This window comes from Physcomitrium patens, chromosome 15 (genome assembly GCF_059467195.1).
Source record: "Physcomitrium patens ecotype Gransden chromosome 15, ASM5946719v1, whole genome shotgun sequence".
Lineage (NCBI taxonomy): Eukaryota > Viridiplantae > Streptophyta > Bryopsida > Funariales > Funariaceae > Physcomitrium > Physcomitrium patens.
In genome coordinates this window covers 11,244,652-11,268,234 of record NC_143424.1, presented here as the reverse complement: position 1 = coordinate 11,268,234, position 23,583 = coordinate 11,244,652, and the positions used below count along the sequence as shown (strand labels likewise).

Below are 23,583 nucleotides of genomic sequence, written 5' to 3'. Positions count from 1 at the left end.
TTTAAGTCTTATGCATCTATTTATTATTTTTTAAGATATTCTAGTTTTCAAGCAGCACTTGGAGTCCTAGTTGCCTCGTTTTTGTTGTATAATCTTTTGAATGACAGTTATACAAGACTTAAAGTACTAAAATTTGATAACTTTATGGCTTGAAGGTCAATGATATTTAGAATTTGGTTATTTAACTTAATTATCCTAACTAAATTCAAAAAATTCAAAAAATAAAAATAAATAACTTGTTAAACACATACACTTGAAATTTGTGACTCTTTCTTTGAGAAAATTTAATAAAAGTTGGTTTAGCTGTTACCCTTTTATATTTTGTGAAAAAAAAAATACATTCTTTGTAAGTTGTGCCATAGGTCTAATATGTTGTATTAAACCCACTATTTTTTTTTATTTACTTTTGTTCTTGAATTACAACAATTTTAAATTTTAAATCACACAACACTTTGATGTTAGATAAAATAGATATTCACTGAAATATTATAGTATTTAAAAAAATAAAAAATAAAAAATCTCAATATTATCATATTCTAAGCTTCAAATAATATTAAACTTCACAAAAAATAATTTAAAATAAAGAAGCAGTAGAAGCAAAATAATTGTCATGATATATCATTGTGAAATAAGCTAATAGAATGGAATAATAAATAAAATGAATAAACAGATACAAAAGACTCAAGATAGAGGTTGAAGAGCCTCACAATTATTTTTGCATTGCTTTAAACTACTCTATTTGCCATGTGAAAAGATTGTCATTAGAACTTCTTGTATATTGCTGCCCAAACTACTACGCAAAGATTTTCGTAATAAACAAGTTTGTTTGTTTAAATCTTTTAGAAATAATATTTTTAGCCACACAACTTGAAGAACCTTATACATTTTTTGTGTACATTTTAATGAAGTGAAAAAGAATTACAACAATTCCAAAAAAAGATACAAGACATAAAAACACAATGTTCATGTCAGTACAACTAATTAAAATTGGTCAATACCAGCATTATGATCAGTGGTTGTGTAAAGATCATGTTTGCAAAATAATTTGAAATATATGCTCATGTTCAATTTATAACTCAATATCTTAAAATGTTTTAAAGATACTCAAAATTTGAATTATGTGAACAGTTTAAATTTAGGGGAATGTTAAATAGATGCCAGATTTTACGAAATGTACCCATCTATCCTAACCATCATAAAAATAAAAATATTCTCTAAATTCATTTCTCTACTATTAGATCTGCAACCAATGAAAACCAACCACATTCATTATGATTACCATATTCTTCATCATGGTAGGTCGATTTATTAAAAGCTTGGGTCTATTTAACATTCCCCTAAATTTAACACTAAATAAAAACACTACATCTTTAACCAAAGCACTTCTATTTCTATGACTACAAATCCTAAAGTTCATTTGATTTTTTAAAAATATAATATAGATTTATTTTCGATTCCTAAGTATTCCAAAATAAATTAAAATGTTAATATCCATAACCAATTCCTCATATCTGAAAACTAATTGAAAAATCTACAGTGAACTACAATTCACAAATTTTTCGATAGGATGTGAAATCACCGCCTTCAAGAGCATCGAAAGAGTTTTATCGAAAATATTCCCAATTATGGGAGCTTGCGAAGAATAGCTGGTGATATTTTCCCGGCTTTATCTGGGAAACTCGCCACATCAGCAGGTCCAAGTTCACTGTATCTCCATCCATCATCCAGATGCAGACTAATGACACCAATCTGGCCAACGATGGGGCGTCCAACATTCACCAATTCCTGACGGTCATCCGTGCTGAAGCTCAAGTCGTGTCATGACAAAGAAAGGTCCGTGTCTCATTTCATGAAGAAGCGGGAGAATGTTTTTGCACAATTTGATGCCATTACCAGTTGTGATCGTCGCTAGTATTCTAGATTGCGGATCCTTGTGAGGAGCAACAGTGGGAAAAAGATTGTATTACTTCGTTTTGGCGAGTTTTCATTTGTACTGACAAAGGTATGGGAAGCTTGCACTTCAATTTGCCAATTAGGACCTTCGGTTGATGGCAATTATTGTGTGTTTCGTGTTCGCATTCGTGACTTGGTTTTTGGTTACTCGGGACGGATTACGGTGATAGCGGTGTTTTTGTTGTTGATCTACAAGGTTTTGAGGTTTCTTGATTCGGTAATTTGAGGTTCTGTCGCATCTATGGACATTCTAAGTGCTATCGTCATGGTTGTTAGGGAGTGAGTGTTCGTTTTTTGAAGGATTTAGTCGAAATTTCTGTGCGTAAGTGCCGGGATTATGTTTGATAAATTATTCTAGTTTCTGTTATGTGTGCTAGTAGAAGGCAGAGTATCTAGGTGAGGGAATCATGGGAGCGCTGGCAGGGCCTGAGTTTTTCACGGAGGGCGTAGTGCCGGAGCAGCGAGTAATTGACCACGGCATTCCGTTTCCGCAAGTGTTGCAACCTCACATTCAGTCCGATCTAGCGTCTCTTGTTGATGCCATTGTGAAGAATAAGACTTGGTTGGATAGCCAGCTTGAGCAGAGTGGAGCAATTTTGTTCCGTGGGTTCGATGTCTCCACAGCGGCGGATTTCGACGCAGTTGTGAAGGCTTTTGATTATCCTGAATTACCTTACGTTGGGGGCGCAGCGCCTCGGTCGAGTGTAGTCGGCCGTGTTTTCACTTCGAACGAGTCTCCACCAGACCAAAAGATTCCGTTCCACCATGAAATGGCTCAGGTATGCTTTTGGCTTGACGTTGAGCCTCTACATACTTTGTGGTGTATATTTTCCATTGTAAGGAGATATGTAAAATTGAATGGTTTATTCCAGTTCTGCAGTGATGGCCGAGCGATCGCAACTGCATGACTTACAGGCTCCATGATCGTTGGTTGGTGGTCGCTTTAATTCTATCTCACTCTGAAGTATGAGCAGCCACGTGACAATCCGCCTTAGAAGCATTTACGTTGAGTCCTTTTCTCGCATATTTGCTAATTTGAGTCTGCCTTGCTTCTAGGTCGAATATAGTGTTCAGACACAAGTGCATTAGTTCGCATGATTACATCATATTCTCCTCGTTGTGTTCACCATAGATCTTGTTGCTTTCTAAATTTTGGAACACCGGAATGCAGTCCATAGGGTCTCTAATTTTAATATTTTATGAATTTTGAAATGGTCATCTTTGCTGACCAGCGAAGACATTGTACATATGAATTGATTTTTCTTTTTAATCAGGTACCTGAGTATCCTAGAAAAGTGTTTTTCTACTGTGAAATTGAGCCAGCGGAAGGAGGAGAGACACCCATACTGCCAAGCCACTTAGTGTATCAAAGGATGGAGAAAGAATGGCCCGAGTTTGTGCAAAAGCTTCTTGAACATGGACTGCTCTACACACGCATACTTGGTGAAGGAGATGACCCTTCATCTCCAATTGGTCGCGGCTGGCAATCCACATTCCTGACGAAGGACCGCACGGAAGCTGAGAAAAGGTTGCGATTTAGTTTGTTTTTTCTATTTTTACTTTCTCGCACATATATCCGAGGATTTTAAAAATCATCTTGCCATACAACGACCATGTACCACCTTAGACAGAAGCCATGCCTTTGTATCAGTATCTTTACACATTAGTAGTCTTCATGGAAAGCGATGTAATTCTGTTGTTAAGAGCGTCATGTTTTTTGCCATAAGTTTGTCTTTCTTTATTTAAGTACATTAATATCCTCTGGTAAGTCCTTGCTATTGTGAAATTAGAATTTGAAATGGATGTAAATGTCTACTGCATCGCAACTAATATTTATGTACTGTTGAACAGGGCTGCGAGTCTCGGCATGCGATTAGAGTGGCTAGAAGATGGAGTGAAAACCGTATCAGGCCCAATTCCTGCAGTCAAAACTGACGAATTAAGGCAGCGTCGAGTATGGTTCAACAGCATGGTTGCAGCCTACACGGGGTGGGAGGACGCCCGGAATGATCCTCTGAAGGCAGTTAAATTTGGTGATGGTACACCTTTGCCAAAGGAAGCAGTCATGGCGTGCCTGGACATTCTGACAGAAGAGAGTGTGTCCATTCCATGGCGTCACGGTGACGTGCTTGTACTTGACAATATTGCAGTACAGCACGCTCGTAAGTCATTCGCGCCACCTCGTCGTGTTTTAGCATCTCTCGCCAAGTGATTACTACCTGCAAATCCCTCCCTGAACACCACCTTATTTTAAAGATAGAAAAGGAAAGAAACCAGTTGAATCTTACGCATTCAGAATTTTGCAAGCCCATCTTAGACGAGATGAGGTCTGAGATTGCTAGTTCGCTGGATGCTAACCGCATTTGTAAATAAGCCAACCTTCCTGACGAACTGATTTTTCTCCATAGTATACTATTTATAAACGATCTTCCTAGACGTTGCAGAAAAGTTGCTCAAGTGAAAATGCCAATTAGCCAGGCTAGAGACTAGTTGTTACATTCAGTTGCTACATTCAGGTTAACGTTTGGAATTTCCTAGTACTTAATTAGATATCAGAATTTGTAGAGATGCCTTTGCAAACGCTGAATACTTATGCATTGAAACATTTCGTGCATATTTGATCTTTGAATGCGTCACTTCTTATAGTGTGCAAGATGAGCATGTTCACAGTTTACTAAAGAAGTGAAGACAGGTTTGTGTACGAGGTGGGAGAGCCCGCAAACTCCAAGAAAGTAGAGTGGTCACAATTTTCTCAGATCATTGTCTGTTTTGCTCCATTTCCTGCACTTTTTTATACTTGTAAATTTTGGGGAACTATAAGCTAATTTCTAATTTTCAATGCTTTTTTTCGTGAAAATGCCACTCTGAAGCTTGGTCCACTGTTTTGATCTAGTCAAAGCATCAAGAGTACCAGACAGTATTTCAAGGCGGTCTGGTGGCAATTTTCAGTTTTTATTATTAGTATTGATAAAACTTAGGATTATGTTGATGGTATGACCATGGATTGCTAATTCAATCCCCTGAAAAAGCACACAAGGAATAAGAAGAATTTGTCAGATATTGTTGTACGTGTGAAGGAGTAAACACGAACAAGCCCGGTTAAAGTTTTGCATGAAATTCTCATCCCTTAACCTAAGACACTTAGACCGACGCCATAGTTGTGTAACGCAGACTTGGAGCGTTGTATCTGCCAATTATTATTTGAGTCACTGACGGCAACTTTGGAAGGATGGAGGTGTGTCATTATGGCAGTTTAGTTTTTCGCAGAATCAATCGTTACTGCGTTACGAGTTGTCTGACAAAGCGCATGAAAAAGACTATGACACTAACCACGAGGTCGATGCACATCATGGAGACGTATAATATGCCAATGCGTGATATCAAGATACACTTTTAAATTATACAACTCAAGTGTTATTCATTGTAAGTTGTAAACGAGAGTTTGTACAGGTTACTGAAATCCAAGCATTAAGGTGAACTAACTCATTCCCTACTTATGAAACATAGGAATTGGGCATTGAACAGGTAAGTTTAACAGCAACCGAGAGAATTGTCCGACCGTCGAGACTGTTAATGAGGTAAGATTGTATTGAAATCTTTGGCAGAAAGTTATTGTAGTGTTCTCACAGCAGACTAACATATCATTGGTTTGTAGGGTACTGCTAGAATCGGAATAGAGTTCTTAGCTGAGGATCTCTGTAAAACTTGCATTAAAATTGCCCATGACAACCTTTCGTGAGAATGTGGTGATTTCATTGTAGGATTAAGAAGCCTTAAGGTTGGTTGAATATCAGGGTTATTGATGGTCTTACGAACGCACGCAAAATGACACTGAGTTGTTATTTATCTGCGCAACAGCATCTCTTGATCACTTCTCTGAATCTCTTTAGTTACTATCTTGGTGATTAAGTGCTGAGTAGAAGATGACGAATCATTTTCATGTTCGGATTGACTGGGTGGCGTGTTAAACTACACAGGGAAAAATTGCGGCATCGGACACTATCATTATCTAGGTAACCAGACTTAGTTCGATAGCCATGATGGACTCCAGGAATTGTCCACCGCCTGCTTTCGCGAGGCCAATTTACCCAGAGGATTTCAACAACCCTCTGGAAGTTGTGCAAGACTCGACCACGACCCAAGCTTATTTTCAGGCTACCGAGAGTACCCGCCATTTCTACCCAACACGGAGCCCAAGACGGAGTCCGGGTAGGAGTCCTCACCGTTCCGAAGGACGGCTCTCGAGATCGGAAGAGGAAGTTGCACGCAGCGCAGTAGCGAAGATAATTTTCAAAGGAAGAAGCTTAGTAGAGCATCACTTGCGATCCTTTAATGAATTCATGGAATATGGTTTACCAGCCATGTTTGAGGAGGCTGGCAGTTTCGACTGCATTCCGGATCACTCCGTCCTGGTGGATTCCGGGATTGGAGTGCGGAAGTGGGCTAGAATTGTGTATGGAGAAGTTGCGGTAGGGAAGCCATACACTACTTTCACCCGAGAAGGAGTAAAGGAGGTTGTGGATCTATTGCCTCACGAAGCTCGACTTCGAAATCTGTCGTATTCGGCTCACTTGTATGTGAACATGACACTGGAGGTACGCTCACAGTTGCACATTTGCGTTTCAGAGATCGATTAGACAGTAATTTTACAACTGTGCAGAGAACGTGATAGAATAAAACGTGAACGAATCAGGCTCTGTGGGCGTGTGCCTCTGCTGCAGGTTTACGAAAACAGGGGAAACAAGAAGACGCAAAATCCGGAGGATATGATCGAAACAAAAACTGATACAATTTGCGTCGGGAAAGTCCCGGTCATGGTGAACTCAAGTTTCTGCCACCTTCACGGACTTTCTGAGAAGGATTCGGTTGCGAAAGGACACTGTTCATTCGATGATGGGGGTTTCTTCATCATCAAGGGTTCGGAGAAGGTCATAACGAATTCTTAGTCATTCGAGAATGAGTATTGCATTCGGTGTCCGTGTACACATTGTGCAGGATATATTGTTGACGAATCGTCAGTTCTGGAATTAATTTGCTAGAATACAAATTTTGTGCGCGAAAATCCTCCCCAAGTTCGTAATGTGTACTGAATTTTCGTAGGCCTTCAGGTGTTGATCGCTCAAGAGGAAAAGGCGCACCAGAGTATTTACGTGAGTTACTTGAAGAGGACAGATACTTGGATAGCGACGTACTCGCCTACATGGAGAGGCTTCAATTCGAATCAAATGAATCGAGGAAAAACTTTTGTAAAGCTTCGGATGAGAAAGAAAGCCGAGTTGTTGGTGGGAGTACCTGGCCTCACGGAACCAGTACCCCTTGTCATATTATTCAGAGCCCTCGGAACATCTTCTGACAAGGAATTCCTTGAGAGCATCTGCTACGACTCCACCGATTCTCGGTTCCATGACCTACTTCTTTCCTCAATTTGGGACGCAGACCTAATTTTGGAGGAATTTCAGTCGAGAATTTCATACCCTGCTGGTGCCTCGGCAATCAAGTCTGTGAGGGATCAGATTCTTTCGGTGAGGTTTCTTGGTACGAAGCTACGAAATTCTAGGCATGTGCCTTCCGTCGAGGCTGGGAAAACTATCATCGGGCAGCTTTTCGTACATACGGAAGGAGGATACACGAGGAAGGCAATGCTGCTTGGATACATGGTGAATCAGCTGTGCTCAACATTCTTGGGGAGACGACTGGAAGATGACAAGGACCACTTCAAAAATAAGAGGCTTGATCTCACGGGACAATTGCTGAGCCACCAGTTTCGTAAGGCAATGGCACACTTGGAGCGCGACGTGAAGAGACGACTCCATCCTTACCTGGTGAAGGGCAGGGACTTGGCTCCTCTGAAAACATACGTGACGGAGGCAATCGTGACAAAGCAGATGCAGAGCGCGTTCACCTTGGGCAACTGGAACACCAACGAGGGGTTGAAGAGCTCGGGTGTAGTTGCAGTTCTGAAAAGGATGAACCCCATGGCCACTCTATCCCATCTGCGACAATTTCGACTGAATCTGCCGCCGCCAATGAAACCAACCGACCCCGCAAGACACCCGTAAGTAGAAATCAATACTCTTGCCATGGCGATTGACACATGTGGCTACAAGTGGTGATCTATATCGATTGGGCTTTTCCGATATGTTTCCTGCATCGGTGCACTCTTCGGCTTTGCTACTGACGATTGAAATGGGGATGATGTGTGGGGGATGATGTGAAGAAACTACTCTTACTGGGGCAGGATCTGTCCGACCCAGACCAGCGATGGAGCGGAGTGTGGCCTTATCAAAAGCTTGGCCCTAACCTGTGTGGTTAGCTCAGATACGCCAGAGGAACCGGTGTTGCATGTTTTGAGTGATTGTGGAATGCACTCTCTGGAAGAAATTACTCCTCTTACAATTTCAATGGCAGAGAAGATATTTGTGAATGGCCGCTGGGTTGGAATCTTCTACGACTACAATGCAACTCTCGCTATTGTTGCTACTCTGAGGCAGCTACGCCGCGAACAGCTTCTTCATGGAGAGGTCAATTGCTTGCTCTTTGCTCAATGTTGACTAAAAGAACGTCATTGCAGAAAAAGTTGAGCAAACTAGCCTTGATTTCATTTATTGATCCTAAATAGACATACTTTCAAATAACCTTGGGAAGATCTCTGATTAAGATGGATGTTTTACACATTGCTTTATAATTCTTAAAACCTAAAAATAAAGCAAAAAGAAGGCTACTAAGATGAATGTATTCCCTTCGATTGCTAGTGTACAGATTGAAGTAGCACGAGACCCCAAAACCAAAGCGGTGCATATTCACACAGATGCAGGCAGATTGCTTCGGCCACTTCTGATTGTCAAAGAACAAAAGTTGGCCATGTCGAAGCAGCATTTGAAAACGCTTCGAGCTATGTCCAAACAAGAGAGTGCTGAGGCTTGCTGGAATTTCCTTTTGGAACAACAGGTGGTGGAACTCTTGGGCACGGAGGAGGAAGAGGGAGCACTAATTGCTTTGAACCGAGATGATCTGGAACGAGCTCGGAAAGACCCGGATGCTCCTCTGTACACCCACTCAGAAATCGATGTCTCCTACATCTTTGGGTTGGGCGCCTCAGTGATTCCGTTTCTGGATCACAACCAAGCATCTCGTAATCTGTATCAAGCGGAGAAGCATTGCAAGCAGGCTATGGGGTTCTACACCTCCAACTTATCGGGCAGGTCGGACTGTTCTGGACACCAGCTCTTCTACCCCCAGAAGCCCCTCGTCACAACGCGCACATGGGACTATCTCAAGAAGCCAGAGATCACAAATGGCCAGGTTGCAATTGTGAGCATTCAGTGCTGTGGCTACAACCAAGAGGACTCCATCATCATGAACCGAGCTTCCATTGATCGAGGCTTGTTTCGGTGAGTGAATTTCCTGAGGAGATGTCATACATCGAGGTGGGTTAGAGAATCCGCAACGGTGACCATCATACTCACTGGCGTTTCTGGCGCTCCTGTGTGCAGATCGATGCATTTCAAAACTTACCGAGGAGAGGAGAGGCACAACGTCATAGAGCATTTTGCCAAGCCGAGTATTTCCATTGCAAAAAGATCCAGGAATGCATCTCTAAATAAAATTGATGAGGATGGCTTTCCTCACCTCGGAGACTACCTGGAGAAAGGAGACATCATCATTGGAAAATTGACCGCTGAAATGGGAAATCCTAAGCTTGCAGACTCAAGCCAGCGGTTGAGAGCACACGAAAATGGTCGAGTGGATCAGGTGCTTCTATCCAGCGAAGAGGATGGACATCGCATTGCCAAAGTACGACTGAGATGCTCCCGACGACCTCAAGCCGGCGACAAATTCTCAAGCATGCATGGACAAAAGGGCGTTATCGGAGCTGTTTTGAACCAAGAGGATCTTCCCTTCACACGGCAAGGAGTTGTGCCGGACATCATCATTAATCCTCATGCGCTTCCCAACCGACAGACAGTCGGACAGCTCCTGGAAAGCCTATTAGGCAAATTGATGGCAGTTCGAGGCACCCAACAATCTGTAGCCCCTTTCCAGAAACAATCCGCAACTCGCAAATTCATGGATCAGCTCCACCAGTAAGTCCTGATTTCAACCCACCTCTCTTGTCGCGAATCCACCCAAGTGCTTAGAGCCCAGATTTGTCGGTGACACACTCTGATCCACGTCCGAATACCTCTCTCCCTCTCTCTGCTCAGGTCTGAATACCAGAGAGGAGGCAGCGAGTCCATGACCAACGGCACCACGGGGATGAGACTCAACTCTCTCATCAGCATAGGAGCCACATTCTACCAGCGCCTGGACCACATGGTCGAAGACAAGATCAAGTACCGGGGGAGTGGCGGTCCCGTGGACGCCCTCACGCGGCAACCAGTCAAGAACCGGAAGAACATGGGGGGCGTCAAGTTCGGCGAAATGGAGCGGGATTGCATGATCGGCCACGGCGCTTCCGTCACTCTCCGGGAACGCTGCTTCCTCTTGAGCGACCCCTACGCAATGTTGGTGTGCTCGTCTTGCCGGCGCCCTTCCGGTCACACCGACCCATCTCGCCGACGTTTCTGCAAGTTTTGTTGCACCGGGAAACACGTCGTCCAGATCCAAATCCCTTACTCCTGTAAATTGCTGTGGCAGGAGCTTCTCAGCATGGGCATCACTCTCTTCCTAGAAACGAAACTCTCTTGAGCTGAGCGCGCGCACACACACACACACACACACTATACACAAATCAAGTCTGCGATGCCACAAGCTGGAAATCATGTTCTGGTAAAGTCAAAGGGCATTAGACTCGCAGTTATTTAGTAACCTACTGTAGCAGTTGCGAAACCGCTGAAAGGTTTGCAGCTTCAGATGCCGCCGAATCACTGGGAAGCACCGGATGAGTAATTGCTGTGAGGGTTCCCAGATGTGTGGGAACTACGTGATGTATCCGTGAGGAAAAGTTGCACCACCTTCGAAGTTCTACAATCCCAAGAGAAAGGTTCTGGTTCCACAGCAAGCCATGTACTGTGCTGTACACACACCTCTCAAAATTGCACTTGCTGGGATAGATCACCTTCACCCACGACGTAACAGCTACACTTTTAGAGAGCTGAAAAGGTGGTCAGAAGCATGGAATCTTCGACCAGCAATTCCCATATTCGTCTGGTAAGTGGGGTTCTGTTTTGCTGCATTGGGATGCTGCGGCAGCTGTGACTTGGCACCCCACACTTCCAAGCGTACGGATTGGAGGATGCGACACGACTGTGGTTCTGTGGTTCATGTCATTTTGGACACTTTCAAGGCTGGTTTTAGTGGGTTTTGTGCCGAGTGCTTTGTGGACAAATCGTGCGTGAGATGACAAATTTTGTTTAGGTTTATGAGTGAGTTTAGAATTGGATTCCTTCGCATGAAGTAAAGAATATAAATAAACAAGTAAATGTCAGATGTAAACAATACAAATAAATAAACAAAGACATATTTATTAATATGTATCTTTTTTTTTTCTTTTTTTTTTAATCAATTTTAATCTTTTCTTCTTATTAGAATGACAATGACAAGTCAACAAATGTTTTTGAAACAAATTTTGTATTGCTATCTAAAAATATATACAGTTAGACCTACTTACTTTCTTGACAAAGCAAAGATGTTTGTTTTTGTTAAGACCCATTGGGCAAAATTAAGCATGGCTGAGATTTGATAGCTAGGATTTAAAATTGATAATGTTTGTAATGTTAAGTAGCATTCTTTTGGTTTAATGTGTCACATTTTGATAATCTGAAGTCATAATAAATCAATTTGATAATACTAAACTTTTCATAAATAATAGAGGTATCATACATAATAAAAATATAAGTTACACCAACTATATTTTAATATAATAATTTATATTTTAAAGATTGAGGCTACAAACACATCTCAGGTTGCTATATGCTCACCCATTATGTCTATATACAACCAAGATTTGTCATTGGCTCATCCAAATCCCCTTTTTCCTTCTTATGTAGTGGGTCCCGATCTCCTCCTTCCTTCTATTACCCTTGCATGGACCTAGGCACCCCTTCCTCTCATCCTTACGTCAAAGCTATTTTTTTTCTTCCTTAGTCCATGTTTTAGTTCTCCTCCCTCTCTTCCCAAGACTAATGCGGGCCCAAGTTTCTTTGCCCTCTCTTCTTTTGTCACCATAGTCATATCTACAACTTGCATCCAAACTCTAATCTTTCAAAAACATTCCTCTTCATTGGTTTATGTTTGATAATATGTCAATAAATTAATTAATTTGAAGATCACTAATACACACACAAAAATTTGCAAATAATATGTACTAAATAACTTTGACAAGCAATCAAACATAAAGTTATTTTTTTTGTGAAGATTTGTAGAATATCCCATATTATATGTATCAAAAGCTATCATTTAATCAGCTCTTAGTTAAGATATTAAAAGTACCCTCCCCTTGGTTTTTGACACATTTCATTAATAATGAATGATATCCATCCTACTTTCATAATATATTTAGTTTTCATAATGTGGTATGAGAGTTGGATGAAAAGTTCTATAGATGAATATCATTAGACAAAATTTGGATAAAATTAGATATTTTCTATGGATGAAACTTAGATGATTTTCTTGTTGCTAGAGCTCTGCCACTATAGGAGCATTGCTAAAGTTAAGGAGTTGTTGGAGCTGCTAAAGCCTCGTTGGAGCAATTAGAGATGGAATTTAATTTTGTTGATGCTGATTTTTATTTTATTAAATTCCATTTGTTGATGGTGGTAAAAACAAGCTTTCTTTTGCTCCAATTTAGCTTAATACTTCTACTCTCCAAATATTGTATTTTGTAGACCATTTGTAAATTGTTTCCTTATAGTTATTTGTTGCTATTGCATTAATTATATTTTACAATGGCATCTTCAATGGATCATTGTATTGATTGATTAGATGAAGAAAACTATGGCACATGGGCATTTGTCATGAAACACTTGATGCACATTTGCATGCTCTATATGCATGTAGATGGGACATTAAAATATCCTACAAATATTGATGAAAAATTAAAATGAGAATCAAGCAAAGCACAAGCACAAGCATTGATTGCATTCAATGATAAGTCTTCTCAATTAACTTATATATGCAAATATAATACTACAAAGGAGATGTGGGACATATTGGCTAAGATCCACAAGTCCTTAAGAGTTATTATTGAGATATTTTTAATGAAGAAATTGTATAATCTTAGATGTGTGGATGAAAAATCAATGGAGATTTTTCTTGGAAATTTTTTTGAACTTAGAGATCAATATATTGAAGCCGGTAGAAAAATAAATAAACAAAGCATGGCATTTCTTATACTTATTGCATCACCAAAATCTTAGGATCCACTTATTTAGTCGATTGTATTGAAGAAAAGAGAAGAAATCATGGAAAAAATAGTGCAATCTATTTTCTTTGAGGAGGAGATGCAAAGAAAGGAGAAGATTAGTTCTCCATTTTTTTCTTTAGCAATGCATGCAAGAAGAAAAAAAGTCTTAAAGAAGCGCCTTTCACAACAAAAATAGAAGCTTAAAATTGATAAGTCTAAAAGTATTTTTTGGGCTTATGAACAAAAATGGCATTAACAAGGTGATGCATAATGTCCTAAAACAAACAACAATGGTGTAGTAAATGCTAGGATTATTGTTTTTCTTTTAGCTTGAAAGACATCATTTAACTCAAAAATAATGATTGCATCATTGTTTCAATTAGGGCATTTTATATGCATTAGTATTGCAACAAATATACATATCTAAGGAGATAAGAATAAGCTTCTCAATTTTAATGAAAATACAACTATCCAACTTCAAGACTATGATGGTGGCATTAGCAAATCATGAGGCTTAGATGAGATGCATCTCACAATTTTAGACCCTATAAGAAAATGCATTCTTGTGGTTGTGAAGGATGTCCACTAGGTTCTTGGAGCATGTGATATTTTATTATCAGCTACAACTTTATACAAGAAAGGTTGCAAATTTAACTTGGATGTTAATGGAATTAATTGAATTCTATCTTTAGGTGACTTACTTACATGAGGTATTTTAATTAGTAAAGCTTATCTTATGCCTTGTGAAATAGAAGAAGTTTCTACAATTTCTAGCTCATCTATTTCAGATTGTAATCTTATTGGATGACATTATACATTAGTACATATTTCAATGTATACAATATGAGAGTCAGAGTGGATAAATTGTGTTAATCAACTAAAGATCAATGGAGAGAAGAATAAAATACCTATATGTGAATCATGCATTGTTAGCAAGACTCATAAGCAATCTTTTTCACAAAAACATAAGTATGCTAATGGTATCTTAGATATAATAGTATTTGGCCTTGATTATTTTGATATTACTAGTTTTGGTGGTACCAAATGGTTAGTTATGTGGATTGATAAATATTAAATTATTAAATAATAAACTTGATTCTCATTTCAAAGTTGAAGGCATTCAATATATTATTACTCTTGCATATATACATGAAATTTTTGACATGGAAAAACATATAATGTGGACTATTTTTGAAGGAGTATAAATACTTATAGATGATGCCAAGCTAGATTGTTAGTATTGGATTTTTACAACAAAATTAGTGACTTAGTCTCATAATTTCCTTCCACTTGCAAGCCTCAGTGATAAGATACCATACAAAGTTTTTTACTATGAAAAATCTTCTCTTCAAAATGCTCATTTCTTTGGTTTTCCTACTTGGTATCACTTATTAAAGAAAAAATGTCAAAAGCTTAATGCAAAGATAAGAAAGGGTATTTTTGTTAGATATTCAAAAATAACAAAAGAATATGAAATTTTTCTACTCAAAGTTAAGACAAATTTTTTTAGTTAAGATGTGTTTTTTCTTGATAACAAGGATGAGTTATTTGATGAGCCTTTAACTCATGAAGAAAAAATAGAGAAGATATAGATCATAGAAATAATCTTGATATGCTAAATTTTCAACATCCAAATGAATTAGAAATATCTCAACTTCAAGCCTCAAGATTACATATACATGATGGATTGGATGGAGAAATGATTTAAGAGGAAGCAAATCCTTTATCAAAAAAAGTAGTAGAATTCCATCAATGAGAAGTGGAAGCAATCACTCAAGCTCTACCACCAAGATATCATTATGTAGGTGGCATTGATTTGATAAATATTATAAATAATAATAAGATGTATTGCACATCTTGAAAAAAAGACAACAATTTTATTTAAGGAGATTATGACTTTCTAATTGAAATAGTAGATTTGATTCATGTTGATGAATATGAAAAATCAAAGGTTGTTGAACAGGAAATGAATTCACTTTTTTGCAAAGTGTGAAGTCATGCCATGAAGGAAGAACTCTATTCTTTAAAATATCATAGTATATGGAAATTTAAAAGCACAATTGGTTACAAAAGATTTTACTCACGTGAAGGATCTTGATTACTAAGAAAATTTTGCACCAATTCTTTACCTTGCAACAATTCATATATTTGTTGCAATTTCTGCTACTCTTAATTGAAATATTTTATAATTTAATGTTATTTCAGCTTATTTAAATAGTAATTTTTTTTAAAAAAATATTTATATGAAGATTCTAAAAGGTTTGGAACTTCCATTGGAATACAAAGGTAAGGTGTTGCAATTATTAAAGACTTTATATGATTTAAAGTAATCTAGACATAGAATAAAAGTTTGAATAAATCTTTATTGAATCTTCATTAAGAATGCTCAAAATTAGACACAATATATATTAAGGGACTAATTCTTGTATTAATTATTTATGTTGATGACATACTTATTGGTAAAAAGAACTTTGAGATCTTTGTAAAATATAATGATGAATTACAAGAGTGCTATAAAAAAAAGACCTTGGTGAACCTAATGATTTTCTTTGCATTGATTTTTTGAGAGATAAGAAAAATGGTACTATTAGTTTGAGCCAAACTAAGTACATTTGTTGAAAGTTAGAAGAATTTGGGATGAAAGATGCAAAGGCAATTGCTACACCAATAGTATGAAGTCATATTATTAAGCATGAAATAATGATCTTTTAGATATAGAAGGTATAAAGCTTATCAAAAAGCTTTAGATTCATTATTATACCTTATAAATGGTATAAGATATGACATTGTATTTTCTTATCAATACTTTGTTTAATATACGGCACATCCTAATATTTCACATTGGCAAAGAATCAAACAAAGATTTTATTATTTCCAAAGAATTAAATATTTGATATTGTAGTGTAGAGGAAAGAAAGAAAATTTGGAACTTATAGGCTATGGTCATGCAAATGGAACAGGTTGTGTGGAAATGCACCATTTAGTAGGAAGTTATGCATTATATTAGATGAAGTAATTATCACTTGGTCAAGCAAGAAACAATCTTTAATTTCTATTTTGTTAGTAGAGGTAGAGTATGCATCTTTGGTTGCTACAACAAGGGAGACTTTGTGGCTTCATAAATTATTTAGGAATTATGACATTCCTAAGCTGAAAAAGATTTTTATTCATGAAGATAATCAAAATGCCATTACTATTGCCAAAATTCTAATACACCATGGTCATAAAAAGCATTGGGATACAAAACATCATTTTATTAGGGAATATATTGAGAAAGACAACTTGGTTTAGAGTATTGTTTTATAGAGCAAATGGCAACAGATATCTTCACAAAACTTCTTCCTAGAGATAAGTTCTTAGCTTTTAGAGATTAGATCTTATTTGAATAGAAAATTAAGTCCCACTTTTAAAAGAGGAGTATTAAATATTCCATATCATATATACTGAAAGTTGTAACTTATCTAGTTATTAACTAAGATACTAAAAGTGCCATCTTCTTGGCTTCTAGGACATTTTATTAGTAAAAAATGATGGCCATCTTGCTATCATAATACATCTGATTTTTGTAAAAAGATCATTTCTACTCGAATGGTAAATCTTTGGCATCATGCACCAAATCAAAAAGTCATTTTGTGCACAAGTCCAAATGGTCTTCTAGTTAATAATCCACACTTGAGATTATACAATAGATTTTTTTACTCATGCAAGGCCTTTTCTAGAGGCTGTTTATTTAGTTTTTTTTTTATTTTTTTTTATTTTTTTTCTTAATACAATCGATTTTTATTAAATTCATGCATTAGATCCTACCATAGCTCTTCTTGCCCCGTCTCTTCTTTGGTAATCCCTTTGATTTTAAAATCAGTGTTTCACAGCTTCCTTCTAAAGCTCAACTTGTGCTTCTCAAATGCTCATAAGACCACACCATCTCCTCTTATTAACTTGCATTTGAAGATAGAGAGGATCAGTGATTCTAAGATCATCAAAGAGCTGTAGGAAGATATTATTGCCAAATAGATTGCAATTGTAGCTACTGATAGCTCAAATATGCTTATTAAGCATTTTTTGGATTCTTGCAATAATTTCTATTTGTTAATGTTTAACATGATTAAAGAAAAAGGTTTTCAGATAATATATGATTGCATATGTAACTCATTTGAATAATCTTTAGCCTTTTCTTCAAAGTAATGAATATGTCACTTGATAAGAGCATAAGAATTCTTTAAAAGTAATATAATGATCTTTATAACAATATTCAAAATAAAAGAATGTATAGCAAAATTAGAGGAGCTATTTCAATACTTTTTAGACTTCAATCTCAAAGGCCACCATGAAGTGCTTGAAAAATTTAGGATGTCATCTAAACCAATTATTTGTTCAAGGACTCCATTAAATGATCATCACCAATTACAATCAATTAGTATTCTATTGCTCTTATATATTCCACAATTTAAGGTTAACTTGAGAACTTTTATTACACATTATGGTAGACAATATTACAATGTACATTTTCAAAATGACCTTAAATTCATCATTCTATACTTCCAAATATTTAATTTGGTCTGAGCTTCAATTTGTGATATTTCAACTAGTCACATGCTTGCGATTCTTTTTGAGCTCTAAAACCTTAAGGCACAAGTAGACACTTCTTCATATGTAGCTACAATGAAATGCACTATTCAACAACTCTATGAGAAGCCTCATGTCACGGACATAGAAATACAGACTCGAGATCTAACACGAAGTTCAAGAAGAACTGGCAAGAACTAGATTAATCAGATGAGAACAACACCAAAGAGGTGAGCTAAAGCTCCAAGAGATGTGTTGTCGAGACTGAAGAACTCTTCAGCCTCGATTCCAATATATACTTCTATTTAGAAAGCTTCTCAAGCAACTTCTACCAACTAGGAAGCTTCTAGAAGGTTCCAGAGACTTGCTTCTAGAAGGTTCTAGAAACTTATCTCTAGAAGGTTCTAAGGACTATGTCTCTAATATCTTCTACCAACTAAGAAGCTTCTAGAAGGTTCCAAAGACTTGCTTCTAGAAGCTTCTAGAAACTTGTCTCTAGAAGGTTCTAAGGATTATGTCCCTAACACCTCACTACAATATTTACTGCAACCAAAACGTGATTGATGTCAATTTTTGGTGCGTGTTGTTTAGTTCAAAGAAATTGACTTTAGATTCTCTACTAATTTTGGCAAATGTACCTACATGTAAATTAGTGTTATTCTTCTAATTTTATTATATTTAGATCCTCATGTCTCGACAAGAGAGAAGAAATTGGGACTTGTATTGAAAAAAGAAAGAGAGGCATCCAAACAAGGTAGAAAAGGAGTGCAAAAATAAGAGAGGGAAGAGGGAAATATAATCCACTTTGAGAAAATAAAAAAAGAAATTCTCGATAAGCCAATCACAAACCTTCGGTGTGTATATAGACATAATAAATGTATGTATGGTAATTTGAGGTGTACTTGTAGCCTCAGCTTATTTTATATATATATATATATATATATATATATATATATAATGAGAAGATTTAATGAATATTCATCAATAATAAATTTGAAATATCCTCAATAACTTCTCCATTGAAAATTTTAACTATCAAGAAGAATTAAATATTGTATTGTTGAAGTAAAATGCAAAATAGCAGTTATTGCGTTGATAGTTATCCATCTTATATTTTAATTAATTATCTTGACTACACATGAATTAATATAGACTATACTATTTAAATATATGTAATATTTTTTAATATATATTAATTACTATAATTATTTAGTTAATATAAATTTTATATTTACAACACAATAATTAAAAGATTTCTTCATCTATAATATTTAATAAAATAATTATGTCATTAAAAATAGAATCTTAACTAATTTTTGAAATAAGTAATACTTGATTAAAGACCATATTAATAATTAATATTTTTTGTTCACATAAAATTGAATTATAGAACAATAGAAAATTATATAATATAAAATAGGAAATATTTTTATAAGAAACTACTAGGTGGACACATTCTTTTTATTGCATGGACACCTCCCTAGGCTACATGCCTCTGTGAATATACAATAAAATTCAAATTTATACCAAAATATAAATAATTCTAAAAATACCATCTAAATTTATGCAATTATAATAGATAATAAGTTAAAAATAGTGATAGTACCAATTACAATCAGATTACTAAATGTAATAATGTCTAATCAAAACCTTAAACATAAGTAGAAATATATATTAAGTTTTCAACAATCTAATCAATAGTATTAAATCGCATTTTTTTAAAATTTTTATAAATTTATTAAAAATTAAATTTAAAATTTATACTAACTAATAAGATTTAATAGAAAGAATTTTTTTATTAATATAAATATTTAAAATTAATTTATATTTCTTTAAGTTACATATTATAATGTACATAAGTATGTTTATATTTTTTTATTTACTAATTTATTTTATATATATATATATATTTATATTTATATATTTAAAATAATTATACTTATGTTATACAAAAAATACGTATATCTTTTTATTTTTTTTGTAGGTTTTCTTTTATAAATAATTATAATTTATAAAGTAAAGTTTAATCTTAATTTAATTTTGAAATAATATATTTATAAAATTTATATTATAGTTGGTTTTAAATTTATTATCTAATTTATTTTAATTTATGCCTATATTAATTTATAAATAGAAGAAAGTAAAACTAAGGAATAATAATTAGAATATATTAAGTAGATAATATCTTTTCTTAAAGAACTGTGAAGAATTTCTTAGACATGCATTAGATCTTTAAATTCCTATAGATATGTCATGTAACAATTAAAACTTATTTCACTAATTTTTATTTTTAAAAATTTGCATTAGAAGAGGATAATTAATAAATTCTAAATATTTTCAATTATTAGATAATATTTTTTTATACCAATTTTATATTCTTTTTTTTTTTTTGTAAAATTTTTAAAGTTGTCATAAATATGACAAATATTGTATGTCTAATTAGACCAACATAGGATTTAGGTAGAATATGTGTGTAATATATAAAAATTTTGTAGTTTCAAAAGTTTAAATAGGCTTCTAGATCTAGATTAAAGAGAAGTAGGATTAAAAGTTAGAATTGTTGAGTTAGTAGAAATAAATTATTATAGGTAAGTTAGTGGTTTGTTAGGAATCAAGACCAAAAATACTTTGGTAACTACTAAAATACAACTTATATAAAAATCACAGACTACTACTATTTTTAAAAAGATCCTTAAATTGAATTAATATGAAATAGAAGCAAAGCTATTGAAGAAGCAATGACTCAATTATGACTCCAAAACTAAATCCTATTCAATTCAGAGTAATGGATGATGCACAACCATGACTTTACATGCAAACACAAAATACATCAATGGCTTAGACTACTACTGTTTGCATTATAAGTAAATCAAAAAACTAATAGTACAGTGACAAGTTATATGCCTTTTGAATTAATATATAAAAAAAAGTCAATAATTCCAATAGAAGAAATAATGCATACATAAAAGTTATTATTTTAGAAGAATAATCTTAATAAAAAAAGAGCTTTTAGCATTACAAATTTAACAATTGGAAAAAAGATCCAAGAATAGTGAAATATCAATAAAAAAGTAGAAGAAATAAGAGAAAAGAATAAAGAAAGATTTGATATTATACATTAACTACAGCCTAAGATAACTAAAGAAGGTGATTAAGTCTTAATCTATAATAATAATTTAGAAAATCAATATGGTATATTATAAAAGTTTTTTTAATAATTGATTTGAATCATATGTTGTGATAGAAGTCTATGACAATAGTACATATTAGTTACAAGAACTTAATTGAATAGAATTGAAGATCCATATAATAGGCAAGCACATTAAACTATTTAAATAAAGAGGCATATTTACTTATTTTAATGAAGAATAAAATCTATTAAGTGATATTGAAATGAAAATAGAAGAAAAAATTAATGATCAAGAATTTCACCAAGATAAAGAACATCTTACATCAATATATTGAAGAATAATTGGTATATACCAAAGGATGTATAAATTAAAGGAATGTAGATATCATCTTATAACACAGCTATTAGGTAAAAGAAAAAAGAAAAAGATTACATTGTAGAAGAGATTAATTAATAATATTATAGAAAGTTATCTTAGAAGTAAAAATAATAGGCAAAGAATAGTAAATCTAATTAATACTAATATTTCTTCTTTATAAAATAAAATTTTATTTACTTTATATAGTTATAAATGAGACAAAACAAAGTGCATAAGAAAAGTGACTAATACATGCATCTTTGAAAACAAGTTAGGAATTGTTTTTAGCAAAAAATATCTTAAGAAATCAAGAGTTGATTCCGGGAGAGTATTAGTTGTGAATTAGAATTGAAATCAAATCCCAAGGCACAAAATTGTGTACCTATGGAATTTAGAGATTCTTTGGTTGGTTTGAGAGAAAAATTTGATATCAAACAAGAAAAAGAATCTTTAGACATTAATTTTGAAAGATTTGAGTTTGTATTGACTTTGTAATGGCTTTACAAACTTTAAAATATTTTGGAGTGACTTTGGATTTTTGAGAAATATAAAGAGTTTAAACTTTGGAAAATTTTGTAAGATTAGTATATGATCTATGAGTAATTTTTTTTTAATTGTATTAGTATAGTTGTGCAAAATTTATGTTATAAGTTTGAGCTTGATCAAATAATTCATTTGAAGGTTATTAAAATTTAAAACTATTAAAGTTTTAGAAATTGGAATTTGAAAGTTCAATAAGAATTTATAAGATATGTAACAATTTGCTAGTTTGATTACAATAATATTTTGTAAACTAGTAGTAGATTTAATTTTTAACAATTGAGCAAAGTTTAAGAACTATTAGATGGTAAAACCAAGAGATATTGTTGCTAAGAAATTAACATCAAGGTTGGAGAAGAAAACTAGCTAAAATCCAAGAAAATTATGAGAAATATCTTCTATTTGGTAATTTTTTGTTTATTTTCAACTATGTAATTAAAAAACATACAAATTTGGAATTAAAATCTATGATTAAATTATTAGTTATTAAAATTTTAATTTATTGTAGGATCAATTAAAGATTTTTTTAGGATTTAGGATTTTATTAAGATTTTATTAGGATTTGGTTAAAATTTATTTAAAATTTATTTAAATTTTATTTAGGATCATATTAAGATTTTATTACGGTTACTTAGGATTTCATTTAAGATTTCATTAGGATTTTTTTAGAATACTATTCTAAAGAAATCATAAAGAATATTAAGATTTTATTACCTCTTTAGAATTTTTATAACATTCTTTATGATTTCTTTAGAAATTCATTATAATATCTTTATATTTTTTTATAACTTTTTTAAGACTTCTTTTTTATTTTATTAAAATTTTATTAAAATTATTAAGCTTTAATTGGGATTTATTTAGGATTTTAATAGAATTTTTAGGGCTTTGTTATTGAAATTTCTAATTTACCTTCTACAACCAAATACATGGTGTATTCTCAAGCAAGAATGCATGTAATATGACAATGTTTAAGATTATCTAAGGACTTTTGAATAGATGTAATGAATAAAATAGTTTATTTGATAAATTAAGGACCTTCAATTCCAATATACATTTAAACACAAAAAGAGGTATAGACATAAAAAAAGGTAAAATTTTCTCACTTAAGATTTTTTGGCTATATTTCACATGTATAAGTAGACTCTATTAAGAGAGATAAGTTTATTTAAGAAGCTCAAAAATATTATTTTATTGCTATAAAGATGTAAATTTTAATAAAAAATTATTCTATAAAGACAAGCTTATAGTGGGATATGACAATGCATAAAAAATAAAGAAAAGAAAAAACTTTGTTGGAAAAAATATCAAAAAGTGATGTGTTTGTTTGGATCCAAGAAAATCCTTAAAATAATGTAGCATAACAAGCAATAGAATAAGAATTAATTTCTTCTTAGGTAGTTTAGAAAGGATTTTTAAACTCTCAAATTGAAATTCTCTTTTGTTCCATTCTTTATTCTTAATCAAAATATTTTGCTAGAGCTATGCAAGTAAAAGACTTTTTTTAAATGAAAATATGCCATTAAAGATAAGGTGGCATCTTTGAAAAAGAACAAAACATAGGTATAAACTTACTTGGCATATGATAAAAAAGGTATTGTAGAACAAATGGATACATTGTATTAAAGAAGAAAATAATGGCAGCATAAGGAACAAAGTAAGATTAGTTTCTAAGTGACTCCAATAAAAGAGTGG

At 34.1% G+C, this 23,583-nt stretch overlaps 2 protein-coding genes across 4 annotated transcripts; both read left to right on the top strand.

The window, feature by feature from the left end:
- Positions 1–1,822: 1,822 nt before the first annotated feature.
- On the top strand, positions 1,823–4,578 carry LOC112292898 (clavaminate synthase-like protein At3g21360). 3 transcript variants are annotated; one of them, XM_024541872.3, is made up of 4 exons: positions 1,823–2,002; positions 2,334–2,732; positions 3,228–3,481; positions 3,805–4,578. In XM_024541872.3, the coding sequence occupies exons 2-4, from the start codon at positions 2,361–2,363 to the stop codon at positions 4,163–4,165; spliced, it is 987 nt and encodes a 328-aa protein (XP_024397640.1). In that variant the 5' UTR covers positions 1,823–2,002; positions 2,334–2,360; the 3' UTR covers positions 4,166–4,578. The 3 variants fall into 3 exon arrangements, with proteins under 3 accessions (XP_024397640.1, XP_024397641.1, XP_024397642.1); XM_024541873.3 differs by having other exon boundaries at positions 2,331–2,732; XM_024541874.3 differs by having other exon boundaries at positions 2,312–2,732.
- A 215-nt stretch (positions 4,579–4,793) lies between these two features.
- On the top strand, positions 4,794–11,423 carry LOC112292896 (DNA-directed RNA polymerase II subunit RPB2). The gene is made up of 7 exons (XM_024541865.3): positions 4,794–6,548; positions 6,675–6,881; positions 7,062–8,008; positions 8,171–8,474; positions 8,713–9,344; positions 9,447–10,037; positions 10,158–11,423. The coding sequence occupies exons 1-7, from the start codon at positions 5,991–5,993 to the stop codon at positions 10,639–10,641; spliced, it is 3,723 nt and encodes a 1,240-aa protein (XP_024397633.1). The 5' UTR covers positions 4,794–5,990; the 3' UTR covers positions 10,642–11,423.
- The last annotated feature ends 12,160 nt before the right edge of the window (positions 11,424–23,583 follow it).

Bases quoted from the DNA above. Each gene is read 5' to 3' on its own strand.
- LOC112292898 (XM_024541872.3), top strand. From the start codon at position 2,361: ATGGGAGCGCTGGCAGGGCCTGAGTTTTTCACGGAGGGCGTAGTGCCG. The intron at 2,733-3,227 runs GTATGCTTTTGG...CTTTTTAATCAG, and splicing joins TCCACCATGAAATGGCTCAG to GTACCTGAGTATCCTAGAAA. The intron at 3,482-3,804 runs GTTGCGATTTAG...ACTGTTGAACAG, and splicing joins CGCACGGAAGCTGAGAAAAG to GGCTGCGAGTCTCGGCATGC.
- LOC112292896 (XM_024541865.3), top strand. From the start codon at position 5,991: ATGATGGACTCCAGGAATTGTCCACCGCCTGCTTTCGCGAGGCCAATT. The intron at 6,882-7,061 runs GTCATAACGAAT...GTAGGCCTTCAG, and splicing joins TCATCAAGGGTTCGGAGAAG to GTGTTGATCGCTCAAGAGGA. The intron at 8,009-8,170 runs GTAAGTAGAAAT...GATGATGTGAAG, and splicing joins ACCGACCCCGCAAGACACCC to AAACTACTCTTACTGGGGCA.